General features: G+C 43.8%; 1 protein-coding gene across 1 annotated transcript in view; it reads right to left on the bottom strand.

The window, feature by feature from the left end:
* ETV1 (ETS variant transcription factor 1) overlaps window positions 1–24,284 on the bottom strand; it is a 134,683-nt gene that overhangs the window by 65,931 nt on the left and 44,468 nt on the right. The window contains exons 6-7 of the mRNA XM_085630815.1: window positions 2,452–2,581; window positions 110–301 (exon numbers count right to left, since the gene is read on the bottom strand). Coding sequence (XP_085486941.1) covers window positions 110–301; window positions 2,452–2,581 — 322 coding nt within the window. The remainder of the gene's footprint in view (window positions 1–109; window positions 302–2,451; window positions 2,582–24,284) is intronic.

Genomic DNA, 24,284 nt, shown 5'->3' with positions numbered 1-24,284 from the left:
ACAACTCGGAAAAAGTTGTGTTTACAACAAGGGCTTAGATGAGCTCAGACCAAAAGTTGACATAAGGCAACTGTGAACAGCAGGCCCACAACTTTGTGTATTTCCTTACCTGTGGTCCATGGAGTAGCTGTTGTCTGGAATAGGCTGTGCTGCAGGTGGGAGGTGCGTGTGGAACGCCCCGTCTGGTTTTGGGGTGTGAGCGGAGCTGGGTGATACATGATGTAGGGGCGACACAGGGGTGCTTGAGGGCGTGGGCGGGTTGGATGGCCTCATTCCCACTTGTGGCTTTTGATCATAGGCACTGTGAAAAAAAGGGGCAAAGATGAGTCCACCTGCAAACAGGAAGTCCCACCCACAATCAAGGTTATGCCATTGATAACAGGGATCCAGCACGGAAGCATTTACTCTGCATTTGCAGTATGTTTGGCCAGCACAGCTCGCAGCCCACCCTGCAGTGTTCAATACTTGACGAGTCATTGTACACAGAGCACCTCCCATGAAATGTCACTCATGTAAATCACGTTAAAAGCCTGTCTCAACCACACTGGAAGAAAATACATTACTGCACAGCACAGAGGGTTAAAAAGCTTCTTCTGAAATACACTGCTCGGTGCATTATTTTTCTTCTTAGAAGAGGAAAAGCCACAGACCCCAAAGAGCATCATAAATAAGAAAATTGGCAACTCCCCGATGAATAAATTAGAAAGGTGTCCTAATCTCCTCCTCTGTGATTGAGGATTGTCAGGGTAAGAGGGCTGCCCTCGCTCTCCATTGACAAGGTAAGATATGGCTGACAATCGCCCCATCAACAGAATGGTTGTGATGAATCTGAAGGGATGGGAGGGCGCCCCGTGCCAGTGGTATCTGCCAACTCTACATTGTGTGAAATGCACCTAATGCACATAGGCTAGCGGTAACGGGGCAGCCAACCTGATGAGCAGACATCAAGGGCTAGCAAGTACAATCAAATATACATTTAAAAAGTGGCAATAAAAAAGAGGCAAACATCTAGCTGCTAATCAAAGGCTGCTATTGTGAGAGTGAAGAATTTCAGAACTGCTAGCTCCATGGCAGGTCCTGACACACAAGGCGAGTAATAATCAAATCAAACAAACGTTTCCCATTTCAATAAAGTAAAAGTGTACTGAAAAAGGAAAACAAAATTTGTATAGCATAGGTGATAAATCACAACAAAACACTTATTCAGAGCTGGTAATGGAAATGTGGAAATTGGAGCAGAGATCTTAATGTTTTGAATATCAATCTCAGCTGTCCTTATGTGAATACAAAAATAGGTCATAAAACAAATAGGAGTGTATGTCATCTCTTCTATGGGTATTGGCATACCCAACACTTCACCAACCAGACAAAGCAAGGTTAGGAGTACCTAAGTCACGGAACTGCAAGAAGTCTGGGGAAGAAGTGGAGATTTCCATTCATTCATCATGAATAGTTAAGAATGGGTGAAGGAATTTCAAGCTTGGGACGGGTGCCCCTAGCATCAGCTCCAGTGAGGGCAAACAAGGTTAAAGTCAATGGGGCAGATTCACGATGGCACTTAAGAGTACGTAAAAGAGATCTCCTGGAGTACTCACAAAAGCTTTTGTTAACATGTCCCAATATTTTCTTAACACTATCCAGGCACTCTGCTGAAATGGCCCTCTAGACGTTTGACTCTTACGTGGAGGTTATTGCAAGCACATGCAATGGCTACAAGCCCGCAGGGTCGGACTGGGCTACAGGGCAATCTGGCCAGGTCTGAAGAGCTAGTTTGTGACAGGTCAGTGCGTGGGCCGATGTTTGGCTTTTTTGCGGGCCTGTTAATTCTGGGGGCCCATTTTTTTTTTACCAACGATTGCCTCATTACCACAAACATTGCCTGTGGCACGCACAAATGCATACCGTCTACAATACCTTGCAAAACACTTGTACAGTGTCTCTTTGCAAACTGAAAACTGTAGTGATTTCAAACGTGTGTCACGTTTTTAGCTATCTGATTTGCTAAGGTGGGGGGGGGGCACTTTATTTTGGCACCCAAACCTAACTTGTGTTCCAGTATAACCCGGCAGGCCTGTAGGTACAACTTATTGGAATTAGGCTATACATGCAACCTCTAGTGAAAATAGTGCTTATTTAAGTTTTGCTCAGAGGCTCGGACTGGCACTACTGTAAGGCAGGGATGCCCATCCCTACCTCAAGTCTTTTTAACCCACCACAGACACTTCCTGCCCATTTATCTCATTCTAGCAGGTCCTTCTCTCTCCCTTTGTCACAATCTTCCTGTCCTGCTCCTTCTCCGTCCCCCATTGTGTGTTGTTCTCGCTCTTGCTCCGTGTCAAAGTCTGATGAGGAAAAACAAGTGCTGGTGCCCACAAATGAGTGCCAGTGCGCCCCAACTGCAGCCATCGGCTCACATTAAACACCAGGCGAATAATGCACTTTATTACTTACCTGGCATTATACAGGCACTTTTCCCCATAGCTAAGCTTGAAGGGGTGTTCTTGACCGCACGTCGAGCCGATCTCCGAGCAGGGGCTATGGGGCTCTTTCTTGATTTTCAATGGGAGACCGTGAAAAGCCACTGGACAGAGAAAAAAACCAGTGTCAGTGTCATATGCAACAATGTTTCTCTGCATGCAAATCAAGACTCTGCTAATGAAAGGCAAATTAACGAACACAGATTTCCAGAGAGACCGTTTAGGCTGAAACACCTTGCTCGCCGATAATTAGAGATCAAACGTAACACCTTTTGCACGTAAGCCTCTTAGGTTTGTCAATCCGTATTTTGCCTCCTCTGCTGGTATCCACTTTGAGGCACGTGCGGGTGGTTGGCCTTGGGAATACTCAGTGCATGAAACTTGAAATGCATCTCATATGGATGAGGGCACCTTGTTTTTATAATTTATGGCTTTAGTGAGATGTAAATGAACCATACAAGGGCTGGCATCATTATACGGAGCAGAACAGTCAAACATCATACCAGAGGTGTGCAGTATGTTGTAAAATCGCAGGCTATGCAAGCTTCTAGGATCGAGTTGTTCTGGTGGGGGGTACCATAATTTACCCCAAATTAAAAGTTCTTAGATGTGGACCATGGGAGTGTCTGAGCAGAGATCTCCCCGCCCCCGTGACAGTTAACAGCCTTCCCTGTTCTGTTGAATAAATAGTTTTCAAGAATATTTGTGCTAGAAATATCTCAGTGCAGTTGTCTTGTAAGCAGGATATTTCTTCCTGAAGAACATGAAATTTGAATTTAAGCTCCTATCTACATTTTGACCAATACAAGATTTCTCATATGCAGGGCCACTGGAATTATACGATTATGCAGCTGTGGTGTTTTTCGCACAATTATAGATCTGCCACATTTGCCACACAATCCATCATCTGCTGCATATTCTGCAGATTTTAACGAACAAAAAAAAAAATCTTTCTAGCTTAAATGGTTCAAAAGTTACTACTAAAATCGCAGCACCATGTGTCGCTGTCGAAATTTCTTTTCAGAGGTTGACTTCTCATCTTTCTATTGCTTATTGCCTGTGTTTAGGTGTTAAACTGAAGTGTGACTTGTGCCCAGACAGTGTTGCCAAGTGTAAAAATGACCAAATAATGAAGTAATACTATCAAAGTTTTGCATAATTTTCCTTTTCTTGCTATATAATTTAGTCAACCATGTTACATAATATGGCCCGCTCCTTGCTACATAATTCCAGTGGCACTGCTCATATGCTATATTTGAAGTGGCTAAAGGCCGCTATGCACTCTAAATAGGGCGGACAGGACTCCAACACTTGTTCCACGTCAGCCAAATTCGAAGTAAGACGCTACATTTTAATTTTTTTAATGTTTTTATTAGGATCCAGGTATTGCAGTATCATAGATATAAATGACAGCAAATATTCATCATAAACTGCAAATAGGAGTGTTCAATGCAAGTATGATTTCATGTTATATAAATGCAAAAAATACACAGGGTAATACATATTATAGTGAAAAAATGTCATCATAACAAAAAAATACTATAAAAACTCTAGATGCAGTTGACTTAAAACCAGATAAAAGGAGGGAGAGTACCTCATAAAGTGCCTACAATAGGATGAGAGAAGAGACCTAAGGTAATTTAATCAGTCCCTTTCTTACAGCTCCTACGTCTTCAGATTGGAAATATTGTCCCCAGAGTTTCTCGAATTTCCTAACTCCCCCGGTTCGTATTGCATATAACTGTTCACTGTTTCTGACTCGTCTCATTTTTTGTAGCCAGTCGTGTATTGATAGAATTAACTTAATTCGCCAATTTTGAAGTAAGAGGGGATCGAGCTACAGCTGTTGCAATATATACTAATTTACCCACCTATTGGACAAGCCCAATACTGGGTCATAGCCCAAGACTCTCAGCCAAACAGTTGGAGCCAGATTGACCCTCCATATACTTACAAGACACTGAAATATTTCAGGCCAAAATCCCTGCATAGGAGAGCAGTGGCTGATAACATGCGTCCAGTTTGCTGGCATGTGCCCTATACACCGGGGACAGCTACCCAAGAGGGCCGTGTTAATGTATGTTAAGAAAGCTGGGGTTCTATATAGAAGCCATTAAAAGAAAAAAGCATCCGACATTAATTGGCTCCTCTTAGCACAGTACATTTCAAATGGTGAGGAGGGAGACAACATTAGCATAGGTGCAGGAATGTTTTCCAATTATTCATTTTCTCTTCCACAAATATAGCCAATTTGTGACATTTTAAGCAGCAATATCTCTGAGGATTGATGTGAAATTCTTTTGCCAGAATAAACAAAGTATTAAGTGAGTTTTCTTAGTTTGTACCACGAGAAAGATGCAAAACAGATCACAGAAAGCACCTTGATCAATGTAAATATGTAATGATGTAAACAACTAATATGAAAACACTGAAGGGCCTAAAACATTCAAAGCTCCTTGAGTTAACATTTTTTTTTTTTTACAAAACTAGGCACAATTCTTTTTGGTTCGGCCTGACACTGGACTAATACGTTGAGAAAAAATGGTGGAAAAAGGTTGAAGGCATATTGCATTTTTTTTTCTATATAAAGGACATTAAAGTGTTTTGCGTGAGCACCAGTCAGACATTTTTACTTTGAGCATTGGGAGATGAAGTGATTTGCCCAGAATCATGGGATGTTACGCTGAGACTGGGGTCCAACCTGGCTTCCCAATTCCACAGTCAGCAGCTCAAGGCGATGGGAGAGGATGTGGCGAAACGCTCGGGCGATGGACCTCAAAGCTGGGGAAACGGGTTCGAGTTTCAGCAGGGACTCTCAACATCCTGTGATTCTGGGCAAATCACTCATTCTCCCCGTGCCTAACAAAATGAATGTGCCCGTCTGTAATGCAACTGGTGCTCATGTAAAGCGCTCTGATACCTTCGGGTCAAGTTTGCGCTGCATAAAACTCAAAGGCCATGACCAGCTCTTTGAATCAAATGCTGGTGTTTTCTATATCCTGTAACACAGAGTTTGCTGGACAGCCATTACTGAATGTAGGTACTGGTGAGTTTCAGGGGCCAGAATCCACTTACACAGAGTTAATCTGGGTTTCCCAGAGAAAGTACGGTTCAAAAATATCCTCAAGACTTACACAACCCGGCTGCAATTTAGGAAAGAGCTGACGACACATTTCTTTAACTCCTTCAGTGCCCATGACGAGATGGTCTCATCATGGAGCGCGGTTGCGCTGTGCCCATGACGAGACTATCTCGTCATGAACCCCGCCCGCTAATGCAACGCCCGGCACAGGGCGGGGAAAGGGCGGGGCACTGAAGGGGTTAAACAACACTACATTATGCCGCAGTAACAGTCCCTTTAGCTCCTAAAACCTTGCTACCCCTCTAATCTCAAACTGATTGTACGTCTGTCTTTGACCCTGAACACAGGGTCTTCTTGCTCGCTTCACGCTATATAAATACAACATACATACACACCTGCATACATACATCACCATTCAACATGTCTGGAGTAGAAAAAGTTGTATTGTACTATATTGTAGAAGTTGTATAGCGCTTCATACCCCACAAAACCACAAAGTGCTATGCTTCACAGCACCCTGGGAGCCCTTTTTGAAGAGCATTGTTGACAGGGTGTTGGTTGTAGTTAGGCCTATGTGTAAGTGTTGGGAGGGGTTGGGAAACCTGTTGTGAACACAGGAGTGAAGTGGTGCCAGGCATGAACATTAAGTGCTGCTGAAAAGTGTGTTTGAAATAAAACACGCAACTTCTCCTCCACGTGCTGCCATGAATTTGGATCATTTTTTCCATCATCAACATTTGCACAAAAACACCCTTGTTGGAAAGATGGCAGCACGACGGCCACGGCTATTAAAAGGAACATACATTTCTGACCCGGAAAGGAAGAGAGAATTGTCGTGAAATGAAATAGGCACTGGAAATACTTGGTACTGGGTCGGGGCTAAAAATAAATGTCATTCATCCGGTCGGTTTCCAGCTTTGGAATCTGACCTTAAGCCCAATCAGTTTATGAAATGAATATTGAGCGCTGCCCGTCCCTTCAGCGGCGCAGACCCGACATTAGAGCTGCGAGGATACGCTTTAAAACACCCTGGACTGCAAAGATGCCCTCGCTGGCATCGGCGGTCTGGAAAAGAGCGAAATCCGGGAAATAATACACGCTAAAGCACAGGCGATATGAATCTGGCAGCCAGGCCAGCTCGTGCACTGAACACGCGCGGGGATCATGTGACCAGCACTCCGGGGTGGATGTCACTTCTTCCTCTGTTAATCCTCGGGACATGTTCGGCAAATGGGCATCTCAAGCAGCACTAATCTTGGAACAGGGCACGTGCCAGCCAATAAAATAACTCGTTTCTTCTCGTGAGGAGTCTCCTTACAGCTCTCCCTATAACAAGTGGTCTTCAGTTCGCTCGTTCACCTTAACAGTGTTCATTCTAGGATTTTTTAATTTTTTTTTTAACCCATTCAAGAACACCTGGGCAGATCATGGCGTAGTGAAAGTGGGCACTGAGGCGCCTGCCACTAACCGCTATCTTAGCTAGTTAACTTGAACAAAACTTCTCAACTGTTCACCACTGGTGTCAGCGTTTCCCGCCCTAAAAGTCTCTTGACACCCAAGAAACCAAAAAGAAGAAACGCATGCACACACCGGTTGCTTCTGAGGCATAAACCTGCCCCAGAAATCAGCCGCAATGGAACTGTCTATGTGCTGTTGCTATAGGGATATTGATACAGGTGTTTATATATGTGTGTTGTAAGTACAAGAAACAAACATTAGAGACTAAACGGAGCGCAAGAAAGAGAAGAAACAGCGTTAGAAGACAGAAGAGGAAATTACTAGGAAATAGTAAAGAATATAGAGGAAAACAGTACTAGGGGCATATGTTTTTGTTAAAGCCCCTGATAATTTTCTGGTGCCAAAGTCTCTGCTTAAAGAAATACCTTTCTTTACAAAAGAAAACAAACCACTGTCAATCCAAATACAAAGAATAAAGAATATATACATTTATTTTTTACAAACAAAAAATGGGCCTTTCGATATTTATCACTAAATGCAACTCTAGCCACTTGCATCGCCTGAAGCAGTAAAATCAGGAGTCAGCAATGACGATGACACTAAAACCTTTTGACTAGGAACATGGCGGCTCCCCGCAAACTAGTAGCTGGCCATTTTAGCGCCAGACAGACATGAGTCCAACCAGCTGTCCACGTGTCCAGAATATACCAGACATCATGATGTTGAGGTTATGATATATTGAGCCATTACAAGTAGTTTACTCCATACAATACTAGGGATCCATGCGGATGCGTGCAGATTGAGAGGCCAAGAATGGGATGGGAGAGGGAATGGGGCAGAATTGTGGCAGGAAGAGGCTTCTAGGGAGAGAATGGGATTTGTTATAGAAAGCAAACTGATGGTTTTAACATATCAGGACTTGTGAATAAAACAGACAGCAAGTCCTGTGTGGTCGTCTTGAACAGAGTCCCCAGAGCCTCAAAGGAGCTGCTGAGCTTGTGTTAGAGCAGGCTGCAAGCATCACTCATGGCCCCTACTGTTGGGTTTACATGGATCACCAAGACAACGGGGAGGGTACTTATGCAAATACGCCAAGCGCTGTGCCATCACAGCCAACGTGACATGGCTCTGATGTGAGAACTGAAAGTGGTCTCCCCACCCCTTTCAGGTCTGAACAGCCTGAGGACATCTGTGCACCAACTAACAACCACATTTGCAATTCACTCTAAGTGGGACACTGGAAATCTGCACATTAATTCCGAACAATTGGCGTTTCCTTCCCACACAGCCTCGGTGCATGTAAAAGGCTGTTAAGTACTAAAGTATTCCTTATCAAAGCACCATCATCTGGAGTCATGATCAACACTAATTCAATTACCCTCCGTGATCATGGCTCCAGCTTGCTGCCTTGGCTGCTCTGTGCATTTGAGTTTGGCTTGCTGCATAATGCTGGACCGAAAGCAGAGGACAGATGCTCAAGCGCTCTCGCTTTGGTCAGATCTTTCATTATTAGCAAGCCAACTTCTCTTTAAACAGAGGTGTGCGCAAAATCAAGCTAAGAAATGCTTCTTTAAAAATAAACCAGAACACAGCACTTTATGGGAAGGAACCCACAGACGACCTTTAACCTGGCTCCCATCTTATGAATGGAGGACATCTCAGGAATCCATCAGAGACTCTGCGGGTCCATACCTCGCATTTATCACGTGCAGGAAAAAGACACAAGTGAGGAGGCAAAACCCGATGCCTTCATTTTCTCCCTTTTTGGGTGGTTGACCCTTCTCAACATATCCATGCAGAAGATGTGGTTATCTCTGGTGATAACCAGACAAAGGCCCCTCGGACTGCCTGACAATAGCCACCACCCATTAGCAAAGCTAAGCGTGGAGTATTGGTGCCATATGTCCATTGGATTACTATTATGGAAAACACGGATCTCGGATAGAATAATGGAAACAAAAATACTGCGCGGACAGAATATCATGTCAATAATATCGAGGACCAAATTATAGACAAGGGCGGTCCAAATAGGTAAGTATAGATTTACTATTCTTAACTCCACATCTACGTATCTTGAAGAGATATATAACTATATATATATATATATGTATAGAGTTCCATATAGTAAAACTTTGCTTACCTATCAAAACTTACCTTCACAATATTTATTACCTCAATATTGTTGGACCAATAGTTCGTCCCACAGTATTGTTGTTTCCAATATTCTGTCTGGACTCTGCCACGCATGTTGGCCAAAACGACTGACAGCGGCAAATCCGGCCCTGTACTCTGTGTTTGCTCGCTCTAGTTTAGTCAGTGAACACAGGTGAGAAAAATAACCCTAGGCTGGTGTTACTCATCAGCTTTTGGAGGAAGCCATAAGAACATGTACAGACCGCCTCACCCCAGTGGGTGATGTTTAGGCTCAACACTACAAGCGATGAGTAAAAACGATGCAGTAGATCAAACCACTAGGTTCATGCATTTTGCACACACCCTTTTCCCCAGATAGCAAAGAATTTACTTGTACACTCTTTTCTGCATCGACTGCACCTTTTATTAAGATTGACATAACTCAATATTACAATGGGGGAAAAAACAATAGGATGCAAACTCTGGATAGGTTATGTTATTTAACTGATTTTCCAATAAGAGGTTCCTTGGCTCAGCTTCAGATCGAAATTCACATTTCATTTGATCTTGAGCTCCGATAATCGCTCATCTTCGTATTCAATTAAATCGCCTGCTTAACACTGAATAGCGTGGCCTTTGGAAAACAAAACACCACAAAAATGTGCTACCAGTCTTGCAGTCAGCTGATCTCTGGTCCATAAACTTTGAACTTTAGCGTTGCCAAATTCAACAGTTTAGCAGACAAACATTACCTTGTGCATCAGAAAATTTACAAAGACTGTAGGCGGAAGCATGCAGGTATGTGCTTGTGAAAAGGGGAAGCTGAAGGAAAAAAAAATATGGGTCCCTCAGCTAGAAGAATGTGGGGGCTGTGACTGGGCAGTTGTGTTTGGTAAATCCAAGGTGTGTTATTGGTGAATGGCGGTGCAGTACTTGCGAAACTGGTGAATGCGGAGCATGGTCCAGTAAAGTGCAGCAGGTCTCAGCAAGTGATATTTGTATATCTGATGAGTTTGGGGTTGTGAGTGTTGACTGTGAAGTGCTGCAGTGCTAGGGGAAGTACACAGGCTATGCTGGTGCAGTATCAGGCAAGGGCTTCCAAATGTATGGATTTGGACTAGTTACACGGAGCTCTGCGGCAGCTCCAACTTGGGGAGTGGAGGGCTGTGACTGGCAATTGTTTAACTGCAGTTTTTGACTCTTATTACTGCAGTTGTCATCTGTTCAGGAAGGTGAGGGCCAAGACATTTCCTCAAGAAAACTACTAACTGCCCCAAAGGGTGGTCCAGGAGAGTTAATTTGGCCGTACGATCTTTGTGGACCTCAGATTAGAGCGAGGCATTTAACATTATTTTGCCACTTTGTAAATCAAAAATTAAACTTAAGGTCTCAAAAGCCGGAAGAGACCCTGACTGCTGCGGAGCTCTGAGATGCTCTAAGGAGTGTGCTCTTGTGTTCACTAGCTGCCTGGTGAGTCTGTTGAAGACTTAATCAGCACACTGAATAGGGGTATCCATAGATGGTCTGATGAGGGCTGGGCAGAAGTGTTTGACTTTGTGGGATATTTCTTAAACACTCATTCAAGAACTAGATGACATTCTGGGTTTTGATGAGCTCTACTTCTTAAAGAAATTTACTATCATTTAGGACATATATATGTTCACCGCATCGGCAAGATGGTTCAGCAAGCTCTTGCTCGTCTCTGATATCTCCAGTGGTCTATCAGTCACAAGTCTGGGCCACAGCAATGCAGACTCACTGTTAGACTTGGCACCATTGGCGTGGGTCTCCCTTCCATTTTTGTTTGCTGTTGCCTCATGTTTTTGCTGGTTTAAATGCTTTGGGCCCTTTGCTACTGCTGTTCAGTGCCATGTGCAAGTGCTCCCTTTGTCAACTGATGTGATGGATTAGTGATTCCATGATTGGCTGATTTGATTTACTTGTCAAACCCTAGTACAGTGCACCATGTGTGCCCAGGGCCTGTAAATCAAATGCTGCTGGTGGGCTTGCAGCACTGATTGTGCTACCCATAGAAGCAGCCTGTAAAATGTGACTCAGGCCTGCTATTGCAGAGCCTATGTGCAGTCTGGGACTGCCATGTCGACTTGACAAGTGCACACACTTGCCAGTCCCCAACCCTTACTTTTTCTGCATGTTAGTCACCCCTAAGGTAGGCCCAAGGTACCCCTGTGGGCAGAGTAAATTGTATGTGAAAGGTAGGACATGCCCTGATGTGTGTGGCATGTCCTGATAGTGAAATACTGCCAATTTCGTTTTTCACTTTTGCAAGGCTATCTGTTCCCATAGGGCAGAATGGGGAGTTTGTTTATAACATCTTATAAACATAACTGACCTGGGGACCACGATAGGAAAATAAAGTTTAGTATGCCTGAACTCAAAATGTTAAAATGCATCTTTTAGTGAGGGTGATTTTTACATTCTGTGTTTGAAAATACCACTTTTAGAAAGTAGGTATTGTCTTGCCAAACCATCCAGTGTGCTCTGCTAGGTCTGTGTATTGCATGTCTGGCTTTTGGATGACAGGGGGTTGAAGAGGGCTGTGGCTCCAGAAGTCTGATGAGTCAGGGCTGGGCTGAATAGACCTGGGTTGTATTTGGAGTAGTGGGAGATTTCCTTTTCACCTGAATGGGCCTAGTCTGCCTTCAACAATGCTGTCTCCACCTCCTGCCAGGAAGCTGCACCAGTGAGGACAGAACTGGTTTAGGCTGGGTACAGACACTCTCTGCCATCAGAGAACAAAGGATTTTGTAGTATAAATATTGGGGCCCAGAACTTTAGATCACTTCTGGGAAAGTAAGAGGAAACCTTTGCCAAGGAGAAGAGCTGGAGAAGCTGAGGAGGAATACTGCCCCTGTGCTGTTTGCTGTCTGGGGGTTGGCCTGCAGTGGCTGCTTGCTGCCAAGGAAAGGAGAAAAAGGACTTTGCTGTTTGCTTTGTCACCTGCTTGAAGAAAAATATCTCCAAGAGCTTGAAACTGAGCTTGCCTCCTGTTCTGAAGTCTCAGGAACACAAGGACTTCACCCCTTCTGTCTCTCTGCATCTGGAACTGCTGTTTCAGCTGCTACAGAAGGAAATTGCAACACCGGCACCCGGCCAGCAACGTCGCAATCTGCACCGAAGCCGTGAGCGCTGCTCCGACTTGCGACGTAGGCCCGACGCCTGCTGCGATGCCGCATTGACTCCGAAGCCGACTTCATCATCGCGGAGCCGATCCTCGACCTGGGTGATCCCCGAATCCATCGACATCGCGCCATCATAAGGAACAGTGGTATCGGCGCCATTGTGATGTCATCTCCCCGACGCAGTAAGTAATCACCGTCTCACCTCCCCTGCGCTGCAGTAAGGAACAGAGGCTGCACCTCCCCATGGGTCGTAAGGAGTCGACGCCGCACAGTGCCTACGAGGCCGCACCTCCCCAACGCCATCAACTGTCTTTGCTTTCATCAATTCCATGGTACTGTTCTTTGTGGGTCTGCTTAACTCCGGGTACGACGCCGCGCTCTTCACGGTTGGCGCCGTACTTTGGGATTTCCACCGGTCAAGATGTCGTTATAACTCCAAGTGGAGTTATTTGTTGCTACAAGCTTTATTTGAGTGAATAACCTATTTTTGAAGATAACTTGATAACTGTACTGTGGATTGTTGTTGTTTGGTCTTGTTTTGGTTTAGATAAAGATTATTTATTGTTCTAAACTGGTGTGGTGTCCATTTGTAGTGTTTTCACTGTATTACTGTATGTGTTCACAAATGTTTTACACCCTGCCTCTGAGATAAGCCTGTCTGCTTGTGCCAAGCTACCAAGGGGATGAGCAGGGGTTATTTTACAAGTGTATCCTTCTTACCCTGACTCAAAGCAAGGGCCCCCTCTTGGACAAAGGTACCCACCTCTGCCAACTAGAGTGCCCCATTTCTAACACTCACCAATGCCTAATAAAGGGTAATAGTAGCATTTGTTGTTTATTGTCCTTTGATCTAGCAGATGTATGGTAGTAAGCTCAGTTATGAATTGGTGGATTTGTACATTAATCCCACACTGCTGCGCGCCTAGTCAATGCTGGGTTGCAAATGGGCTGATATATTCAATCCAAGTGCAGTCTGTAATGTTTTGGTGTCGCCACGAGCAGCTTGTCATGCCAAATTTTCAGACAGGGTCCCACATTCATGAAACGAAAACACAAAACTGAGCAGGCATGTTTTGATTTCCTGTGTTTAAAGTATTCACTCTGCAGAAGCTCCTTTCCCATTCCTGGAGAGGGCAGCGAAAGCGAGGAGATGGGGAAGAGAGAGGAAGAGAAATGAAGGGAAGGGCAGGTGATTCAGACTCGAGGCAGCTGAGGCTTTAAAGGTTTGCACTATGTGCTTAGTAACCATCTATTAAATTATCCTTCCGGGATCTACTTGTGTGTGTCTGGCTTCCCTAGAGATGCTGAGAAGAGAAGGCATAGTCTGGTCCGAAAAGAAGAGTGCTTTGCTTGGGCAATGAACAAAGTGCAGGAAAGACTGACTTTGGTAAGAATACCAATCGGTGATAATGATAGAAACAAACACATTCAGGAGAAGATTGTTCTTGGAATCAGAAGAGATTAAAGGGTAAAGACACAGGGGTCATCAAAGAAATCATTTTTAGAGAATGTGCAATGAACGCACGTCACAGCCTCCTTCCTACCAGTTGATATGCGGACTTAAGGATAATTTAAAGAGACCTGTGATCATGAACGTTGATTCACCAAAATCCACATCATATGAACCTTTATCCACTGTCATCCTAGGAAATGATGTCACATGACATTTTACTCTGATGACATAATTAGAAGTGACTTCACTGCAGTTACAAACCAAACATTCAGCGCAAGGCTGATAAAAAAAATCACCAGTTACAAAAGCAAACGCATCTCCATTTAGTTACCATCTATATTTCAACTAGAGGCTTAGATATCACCTCCACAGCTGCAACAGGAGGTCATATGCAAAGCTAAACAACTCTTGTAACGCATACCACATGATTAGAACTGTGCTTGTGCTTATTAGATTTACATCAGTTACTTGCAGTCTACATAAGTTTAAAAATGGCTGCAAATGATCCATTAAACCCTTCAAAAATCCCCAGGTAACATGGCCACTTGGGGACTAAACACAAATAAATAAATATTAATTCCCCAAAAGCGAGTGCAGTTAGCATAGTCAGTGGAACCCCTTGTGTATGTATCAGTGAAAAGGCATCTATTTAGCAACGCTCTCACAAGGTGCCTGACCAATCCGTGAATGCGAAGAAGTCCTGGTAAAAGACAGAGTCCTGTTTCAAACCGCGTCCTGATCCCCAACAGATAAGCTGAAATAAGGCCTGCATACCCACCTGCATACCCACACACATCTTCCAAACCTAGACTATTTTATTGTACTACATTTTTTTAACGTTAGGAAAATGTTACCACCCAAACATGATATTTTGTCCCACTGTCAAAGGATATTCAGTTGTTTTATCACAGAATACTCACACATCAATCTTTTATAACATTCCATTCAACCAGACAATTATGTTATATCGGAGGGGCTGCAGATGCATGAAGAGCCCCTTGTTTAATGCCCATAGCTTAAGTGCACATTCCACTCTTGTCTAATGAGGGAAAATCTTTGCCCTTCAGCTTGCACCAAATTGTGCCAAGTATGAAGTATCATATACCCAGGGCACTCCTGAGGGAATATGGAAGGTCATTGGGAGACCCAGGTGCACCAACTAAAGGCAGGCCAGGCCACAAGCAGTGAAACATGGAGCTGCAGCTTGAAACCACTGTTCCGCCTTTTACTGACGCACTCTCTGCAGATGCAGACTCTCAGTTCACACACCAGTGCCAGATTTATACATTTCAATAAAAGAGAGAGGGACCCAAACACCAAAGGAGAAGGGCACCAAATAAGACTTAAGTCATAAGAAACCCCCTTTGGGTAAGTACACATTCATAATTCCACACTCATATTAGGAACCCTATGTTACCAATCGGAAGACAACGACATATGAACAAAGAAATCAAGTAGCAAAATCTAATCTCAATTAGCAATACAAATTTAATTTAATTGTTATATCAAGAACATGTTTTCTCATTCATTCTCTTTTTCCCCTTAAACTATCGACTACCTTCTCTCTGAACAGACTTTCCCACCTGTCTCTCCCCTCTCTCTCAGCAATCTCTTTTTACCTGCGTCTCTCCCCTCACTCATTATTACTTCTCTCACCTGGCTCAGACCTCTGTCTCACTCTCTCACTTATCTCTTTCTCACCTCTCTCTATATCATCTACCTTTCGCTTTACCCAGCCCAACACCTTACTCCCCATGCTTGCCAACAAATTGTATATATTCACAATTATCAAAAGAGATGGAACATTAATCTGTCTACCTTAATAGCCGGGGAATAAGAAAGCAAAACCTCAGTGAGCCTGGGATTGTACACACCCCATACACAGATCAGTCATTTAATGAAACTGAATAAGCAACCAAAGAATATTGATGTTCGTGTGTAAAGCACTAGATCTAAATTCAGGAGACCATCAAAGAGTTATTGTGAACAACCAGCATAGAACAGGGCATACGCCTATTCAACATGACCAGTTAGAAGAATGAACAAATTACAGGAAGGGCCATGAATAATTACAAAAAGAGCCAAGGCAAGGACTTGTATGTTCAGAATTCCATAGTCCGCTGCTTCAAGTTCCTGGAGTCAGGACATGTGTTCCACAACCATACAGCATGCCTCCTGCATAGCAAGTGATTGAGGCACATGAAATAAACCATGTGTGTATACAACAATGACCCATGATGGCTGATGGCCTGACAGCATGGACTTTGTTAGCGCCTTGATGCTGTCTGGGACGAAAATCCGTAAATACACAATAATCTAAAAGTTACGTCTTGGGTAGCTTGAAAAAGCAGCCAGTCAGCAAGCTATTACCAGGAACCAATCAAGAGGCAGGAACACGAGTTCCCTTCTAATTGTGAAATAGTAACATATGTTATTCACAGCTATTAGAAAATATTATTGCTATGACTGATACAGAAAATATAAGACAGGACTAGTGTTGGTTGTTCGATGTCTGTCAGAGGTTCCATACGATCGGGTAATATGAAAAACTGAAACTTGGAGGTTTCACATTGAAGCTGTAGAGTAAAATGTGTTTATTGGCATTGTTGACTATGTGTCTGACAAAGCAGTGGGCAGGGGCCACAACCCTAACTCTCCCAATATTCTACTGATGAGTGACACCAGGAAGAAAGAGTTAAACAAGTCTTGCCTTTGGGACCTATTGGCTTTGCCAATGGTCCTAGCCATGTTGTACAGCATCCCCAATACTGTGCAGCACGACCCAAAAAATATATGCTGCTGTCCACATCATTTTGTAAGTGCGCGCACAAAGCTTGCGTGTGCCTGCAAAATGACCCCAGGGTGTTTTTTCTGTTTGACATTCTGAATTGTATTGGTAAATATAAAATGTTGCATCAGTGAGGGGAAGCAAACATGGAGGAAAGCAACACAAAATGAGGAAGGAGCACAGAGGGTAGCACAAAAGGAGTGAGGAAACAAACAAATGAGAGACAGTTTCATGAGGAGATGGGGTCGAAGCACAAGGGCAGAAAAAAACCAATGCCAGAAGATGGGATAAGCACACTGGCAGCGAGGACAGCAGAGCGTGAGGGGGAGACGTACACACGGGAGATAGCAGGAAAACACATACACTGTCATAGAGTGCTAAAACAAAAAGAAGAATGTTGTGCTTGAAAACGGAGTGGAGGAAGGATACAAATAATGGGTTCATGCTCCAGCCGAGGGTCAAATTCAAGAGGAGGAAGAGAAGACCACACGTGTAAACAAATTAGAAACAAGCAAATTACAGCAACAATGAAGCCACAAATGGTAAGGGGCACCCTCTGAGCCCACTGTAAACTAACAAACGGTTTTGCAACAGATAGGGCAAGTGAGGTCTTAGGGGAGATCTTGTTAATTCAAATATTTGGTAAAATGATACAGAACTGGATTAAAGCGATCGTCTTGCTCCCCAAAACTGAATTTTACCTGTGAAAAGAGACGCCAAATGTCGCCTTTAGATTTCAGGGAAGGCGGGAAATAGAAATGTGAACAAACAAACAGTGAATCCCTGCAAAGTAGTACTGGAAGAACAAGTAAACATTTGATCAGATACCTCGGCCTGCAAACACTTAGCAGTCCAGTGATGCTCAACCAGATAAGGCGACCCCCTGCTTAAGAGCGGTTTATTCAAAAACATTGACTTGCAATCCATAGTCCTACACCCCTCCCGCCACCATTGTTAAGAATTATGTAAATGTTCCAAGCAAATTGATCATCTGCCTTAAATGTGAACCACGTGAAACACATACAACTGCTAAACCTTTCTATGAACACATTTCACCCCCAATGCCGGTGATTCGCACAAAGGTCACTCGGCGTCCATGTTGTATCTATCGCAAAGAGCCTCGAGATAAGAAGCAACTCCGCTGGCATGAACACACAGGATTGCTTGCACCCCAACACTGCTCTTTAGCTGCAGGGGGGCCCTTTAAAGACACAAACACCGAAGAAAGATAAGATTAATTATACCAGGATGTCACCCCTAATTGCACCTTTAATTAATGGCATTAACCTTTCACCTCGGAAGCAAGACACTGACATCACAATGCGCCTACAGGTAAACTTTAACACTTCATTGTTTTATGACAGTTTTATTTCCGCTTTGTGAGAACTGTCAGCTTTAAAGTGAAACACCATTCACTGTCGAGAATGCAGCCCCCTTCACCGAGATTTTGCTAAAGGAAAACACAACGTTTGACAGCTGTGTCCCAGCAAACGGTAGGAGAGGAATATTTCAAGTTTTTCTCAGGGTAATATAATGTGAGCCTCTGAGAGAATAAACACGTTCATTTCACAGGGAGAGCAAACCTGTTCACAGTTTCTTATAATACATTAAGGAGCACCAGGCACTTTGGGGGGCAATGCTGTGGAGTCAAGAAGTGTTACAGGGAACTCATTGCAAACTGTTGTGCAATGACATCCCATTCCTCCCAAAACCAAGAGTCTCTCCTGCCCTGAAGCTGCCTCTCACTATAGGGGAACCAATGAAGAGGGATGCTATGAAGGCGCCTGCTCTTTCTCCCAGGGTCTCGTGGGGAATCGAAAGCAAAGGCCAGCTCCCTTCTCCTCTGAACCTCCTGAGATGTGAAGTTCGTCGGATACTTGTTGGACGTGGTCGTCTCCCAATGGGGATATTTTTCATATGTTATTTTCATGTCCTCATGTACACACATTTTGTAAACAAGTATGGTCTCAAATTAATTTCATTTTTGATACTAAATTTCCTTTTTCCTTCCTACATGTTTTCTTGGGTAGCCTTTCTTCCATTTGGGATAATGTCTTGCTTAATGTCAAAATCATTGATCTGTTATTAGCGATTGCTTTCCAGCAAATTACCATTAATTGGAAAGACTCTACAAAACTCTTTTATAAGGCTTGGTGGTTCACTGTTTGTCATAACCATAGATTAGATACTGCCTTTGTTTATCCTATTAATATGGCAACGAAACGTCTTGATTTGTGGTCACCTGTTACAATATATATTGATTCCTGTGCCAAACGATATGCTTTGTTACAACCCTCTCAGCAGGAAGTTCTTAAACCACCTTGAATCTCCTTAGATATCAAGACTTTCTTATATGTATCCCAATGACATTTATGTCTCCATTATTCTGTTTTCTCTCTTTTTCAAATTGATATTTATATTTCAATATATGTATTTACATTGCAATTTGTTTCGAATGTATTATTGTGATTTTATTATTGTATATTGTACACAGACACCTTATTATACTGCAATAAAGAGTCTTTGAACTGAAAAAAGATTTGAAGTTCATGGAGTAAGGCGGGAACCTCACTGGCCACGCCACCGTTGTACCCCTGACCGCATCTGCATCTCTGAAACTCAAGGTACATTAGCATATACAAGCTGTCCCCTAGCCTGGAAAATATTAGCACAAGGCTTTTTTGTTTTACATATTTATGGTAGGTCTCCATTAAGAGGTGGTAGAAGTCTGGAAAGAGACCTACTATTTAGTTATTTATTGTAATTCACGGGAAGGGGTGAGAAGTGGAGACTAAAAGGGTGATATGAAATCCTCTGTTATTTTTAAATTGAGGATGGAAGGAAGAAGGGGCGGGTGTATTAAATAAGCATTGGCAAAGCCTATAGTTTTTGCCTATTCGAGTTCTATTAGTGTTGTTAATGTGTAGAAGCCATTCCTGAGGGACCAAGTTGTACTCCACCTGGTTGGAGTTTAGGTGGGAGGGGTCATGGGCACAGTTAGTACTTTTGTGGTATGCACAATGCACTGAGAAACAGCAGGACCCCACTTGTGGTAGAAATCTGTATTAGTTAGAGGAAGCAAAAAAGAGGCCAGTAGATGCAAACTAAAAACAATTCATAGGCGGCAGGAAGATGAAAAGTAACTGAACAGTAACCAGCTCCCATGTTAACAATTATCTCGTTGCACCTGCATGTGAATTAGGCAATCCATAGGTAGAAATCAGGGTTCGAGGTAAAACGATTCAGAGATATCACCTGCCTGGATACATAGAACAAGTAATAGAGAGCAGTATGTACAGAGTAACACAATCAGAGGCAGCAAATGCACTCTTAAAGCAATTCAGAAGTGGCAGTCAAATACAACATATAATCGCATATAACAGCAAGGAGCAGCGTATAGAAATGCCCTAAGTTTGTAGCGGGCTCAGAGGGGCCCTGGGGCTGGAGGGGGCTCATTGGGACCACAGGGACTGGCTAAGGGTAAGAGGAGGATTGAGATTGGAAAGAGATTTCAAAGGCTAGCTGAGTCCATGGAGCACGGAGAGGGCACAGGAGTGATAAGGCTACGTGGGGGGGGCGGGGGCAGGAAGGACAGACCCTGGTACTGCTGGTTGATCCCGCAGTAAAAGGAGCGCCAAGGCTGCAGTGGAGTCAAAGCAACAATGAGGTTGATGGACAGAGGCACACAGTCTCTCACAGTGGTGAGGGGAGGAGGCTGTGGGAGGCTCAGATGCTGGAAGTCAAGACAGATACTTTATATGACCTGCCGCCACAAAGTTCGGCTTTAACTTTGCCCATTGTGTTTAAAGCGGCCAAAGGGAAACAGCGTCATGGACATAGAAGGAGAACTCTTTGTTAACTCATGAAAGTGACGATTCCAAGATGCTTGCAGGCCAGGCTGAAACTGATTTCTCTTCCGAAGCAGGCATCCTGGAAAGGTGCAGGTCACAGGGAGAGAAGAGGCAGCTGTAGCAAATTGCAGCACAATACTCAGCTCGCCCTTAAGACATACTGCATAGCAGCCCACTCTGAAGGGGGGAAAACAACTCAAGGGGAGAGGGTGGCACAATCAAGCAGTGACAATGAAGCCAGGCAGAGGATGGTGCTAGAGCAAGTGGGCAGGGGGTTGCTAAAGCAAGCAATGAGTACGGGAGGAGGGTGGGGTGTGGGGTGTGACAGAAACAATGAACAATGAAGGGCTGGGGTGAAGGAGAAGGACAAGAGGGAAAAGTATTACTAAATAAATTTTAAAAAAAAGGATAGCACCTGCAGTGGAAGGACACTGGCCACCAAAGCAGTACTTGGTCCAGGCTCCACAGCAGGGTGAAGTGTTAAAGCCTAGGAAGACTACGGAGGTGTGGAGGAGGCACTGACCAATAGGAAGCCAGGAAACAAGAGTGACGTCGAAGCCAGCCAATAGAAAGCAAAAAATGCGTGGGAGCCAGCCAATAGTAAGTAATAATGGGAAAGCCATTTTTTTAAACACGAGAGATTTTGCAAGCGAAGCTCAAGTGCTGTGCGGGCAAAACCTAAAACAGGAGGGATAGTGGTAGGACAAGTAATTTTTATTGTTTCACATTTGAGGGGCAGGACAAACTTTAAAACAGCTGAGGCATTATTTTGTAATTCTTTTACTGGGGTGGTGTGGGTTTGGACATGCAAGATGGATGTCTGAAAGGAAACCAAACATATGTGTCTTGTATGTGTTCCGACTGAATTCCCATCACTTTTACTGCACTATTGTTTGTTGGGACAGATCAGGGTGGAGCAGTGGAAACCTATGGAGGGTCCTCCGGAGCATGCAACAGTGGACAGCTTCACCACCTACGACCAGGAGTTTGACTGCCCTGGTCAAAGTACATTAGAGACAAGTGAAGCTTCAATATTCTTGTTTATGGCACATTCTGAAGCTGATGCTGGAAAATATGTATAACAGTTGTGGCCCCACCCACACCTTATATACTGCATCCCCCACACGCGAGAAGACAAATCACCAGAAACCAAAAGAACTGAAGAAACTCAAGTGTAAACTGAACTCATCTGTTCTAGACTATAAGCTTTTGGGATGAAGTGATGGGGCTTAACACTCTTTAAAGATGCTCGCGGAGGAAACAAATCCACTGTGGGGTCACATCAGTCCAGACAACTGCCCAGGAAACTCCCATAAACGACAGAGACAGCTGCATTGATGCACCAAGCTGCTGCTTCTGCAACACCCATGACGCGGATCCAAAGATATCAAGGCTCCTCCGGTCTCATCTTTGATCGGCTACCACTTCAAAGAACCTTTTCGTGACTGACCATCTACAAAAGGAAGCGGAGAAGCATGCCATTTCAGTCTGGGGCTGCAGTCTCTAACAGCACCTGTTCCCACGCGGAGCCTTTCCATCATCCCAAAACGTCTTCCCTGTGAGCTCCTGAACTCCTCATGTAACTATACGACCAACTGCACCACCGAGCTCCAGAAATGTTTGTAAACATTACTTTCTTGACACTAATATCAAACTGTTAATTAGCCTAAATATATTTTGTAAAACCGGTGCTACTTCTACATCACTATTTTTTTAAAATAATGACATAACTTAAAATTATTTCTCTAAAAGAGTTTTGTTCTGGCCCAGTCGACCGCTTTGCAGCCACTCTGTGCCATTGCATGGGTGTGGTAGGAGGGTCTAGTAGCAATGTGCAGTAAAGGGAGAGAATGTGCATCCCTAAGGCCTATGCCATGTGTGTGCCAACAGGAGTAAGATGGGCCTTGCCTGATGGAAACCCTGCATGCCCATCAGGTACTGTAGTTTTCCTCAGCAAGGCCCGACTTCAAATGGACCAGTCACTTTCCTGCACACTTGAAGCATATGAAGAAGGTCCCAGTTTCATCAAGGTGTATGTGTATTAGAAACATCTTGGCAGACCATATCACACAAGGTAATGGATTGAGGAGGCATGCTGGGTACGACAATAGAATACTATCCCCTCACCATACAAATGGATGTGGAAAGAAGGAATGTTGGTGACATGCAATTCTACATCCGCTTCACAACTGTAAGATGCAAGTTTTAATACCGATGTCCCACTATTATGAAAAGTCACTCTTTACTGCGTGCATTAGTTCTAATAAGTGTGTAATAAAATACTTATAACCAGGGCAACTGGAATTATGAAGCAGGGCAGCAATACATTATGCAGCTGGGTTAACTGAATTAGGAAGGAAGAAAAGGTAAATTATGTGGCATAATGCAGCAGTATTATTTCACTATTTTGTCATTTTAACCAGAGGGCAGAGGTTTCACCTCACTACCATCAGCTTAACACCTATATGCAGCAACCAGCAAAACAGATTTGACCTGTCACTGCGCAGAAAAGGGCCTGTCCCTGCACTGCTATACGTGCGACAGTATTTATAATAACTTTTTATACGTTTAAGCTAGAAACCAATTTTTGTTAAAATCTGCAAATTATTGAGAAGGTGCTGTATTATATGGCAAAGGCAGCAAATCCATAATTATATGGAAAATGCCACTGCCACTGCCACTAAACTTTAATTCCACAGGCCTGCTTATCACTTGGGAACTACTGCATTAAAAGTAATGTTAAAAACCTGGATTTTGAGTGGGTTTCATTAAGAATTAGAACATTGAAATGACGAAAGCTGCACTGTAAAAAAAATGAGTAGTAGCTGGTTTTAAACATTACAATTCCCTATTCTACAGCCCCTCAATCCCACTGAGTGAAATAGGCAGAGGCTGTGCACCTGGGTGGAGAGACCCCTTCCTCAAGAGCTACTCCAAGGCTTCCGCTGCCTCTGTCATGGAGCGCAAGTGGCAGTCACAGGGGAAGAATGAAGAAGAGTCCACAGCGTCTGACTCTTCCAGGCTACAGGAGTGAATTAGTTTGACAGACCTTAGGGAGAGACAATGGCAGGGAAGGATGTGTCCACCCTTGGATCCTGCTCCCTCTCAATGGTTGCAGGCCAGCATCCGCAGGCACAAACTGACAACTTCTGACAGCAAGAACCACTAGGAACTGAGCGGCTGTTTTGCAAACTACATGACTTCTGCATTTATTTTTTAATACAAATTAGGGCTTTCTGCCATCAAAGGGCAGAGCTTTCCATTAGACTCATAGCCCACTGGAGCTCTGTATGCCAGCTATTTAATTCCCAGTCCCTAATATTGTTTTTTAAGCATGCTGGGAAGTGTGCCTTGGGTATCCAGTATTGTATGCATTGAGCACCATGGCTGTAATGTAAAATTACACACCAGCACGGAATCAAGTGTCCAACATAACAAACCCACTGCAACACAATGTCACTATTTGCAAACGCATCAACAGCATGTGCTGTTCAGAAGTAGGAAGAACATCATGCTTGCCCCTTTCTGGATTGCTAGGTGGGAGCACTGTTTCTTTGGTGTGCCAAGCATTCACCGCATAATGCTGGGAAGTGCACACACACACACACACACACCTGCATGACCTTTTCACCCCATCTCTTTGAGTGAAAGCGTTTTTTAAACAAGTAACTAGCACACTCCTTCAATCCTAAGCCAGCTGCCCTACATTTCTCATGGGAGAAGCTGTAGGGCAGTTCATCAATACTACTGATTCGAGGCACTTTACAAAGCAGCACTATTGACAATACTGATCACATGTCTCCAGAGTCAGTAAGGATAAAACGGCCAAGCCATTTATTTTATTTATTACAAATACTTAAATGTTGCTGAACTGGTGACACGGGCAACAAATGGTGAAT

The sequence above is a fragment of the Triturus cristatus genome, chromosome 10 (genome assembly GCF_964204655.1).
Source record: "Triturus cristatus chromosome 10, aTriCri1.1, whole genome shotgun sequence".
Taxonomy (NCBI): Eukaryota; Metazoa; Chordata; class Amphibia; order Caudata; family Salamandridae; genus Triturus; species Triturus cristatus.
Note: the sequence above shows the minus strand (reverse complement) of the source record. Positions and strands in the feature narration are given on the sequence as shown.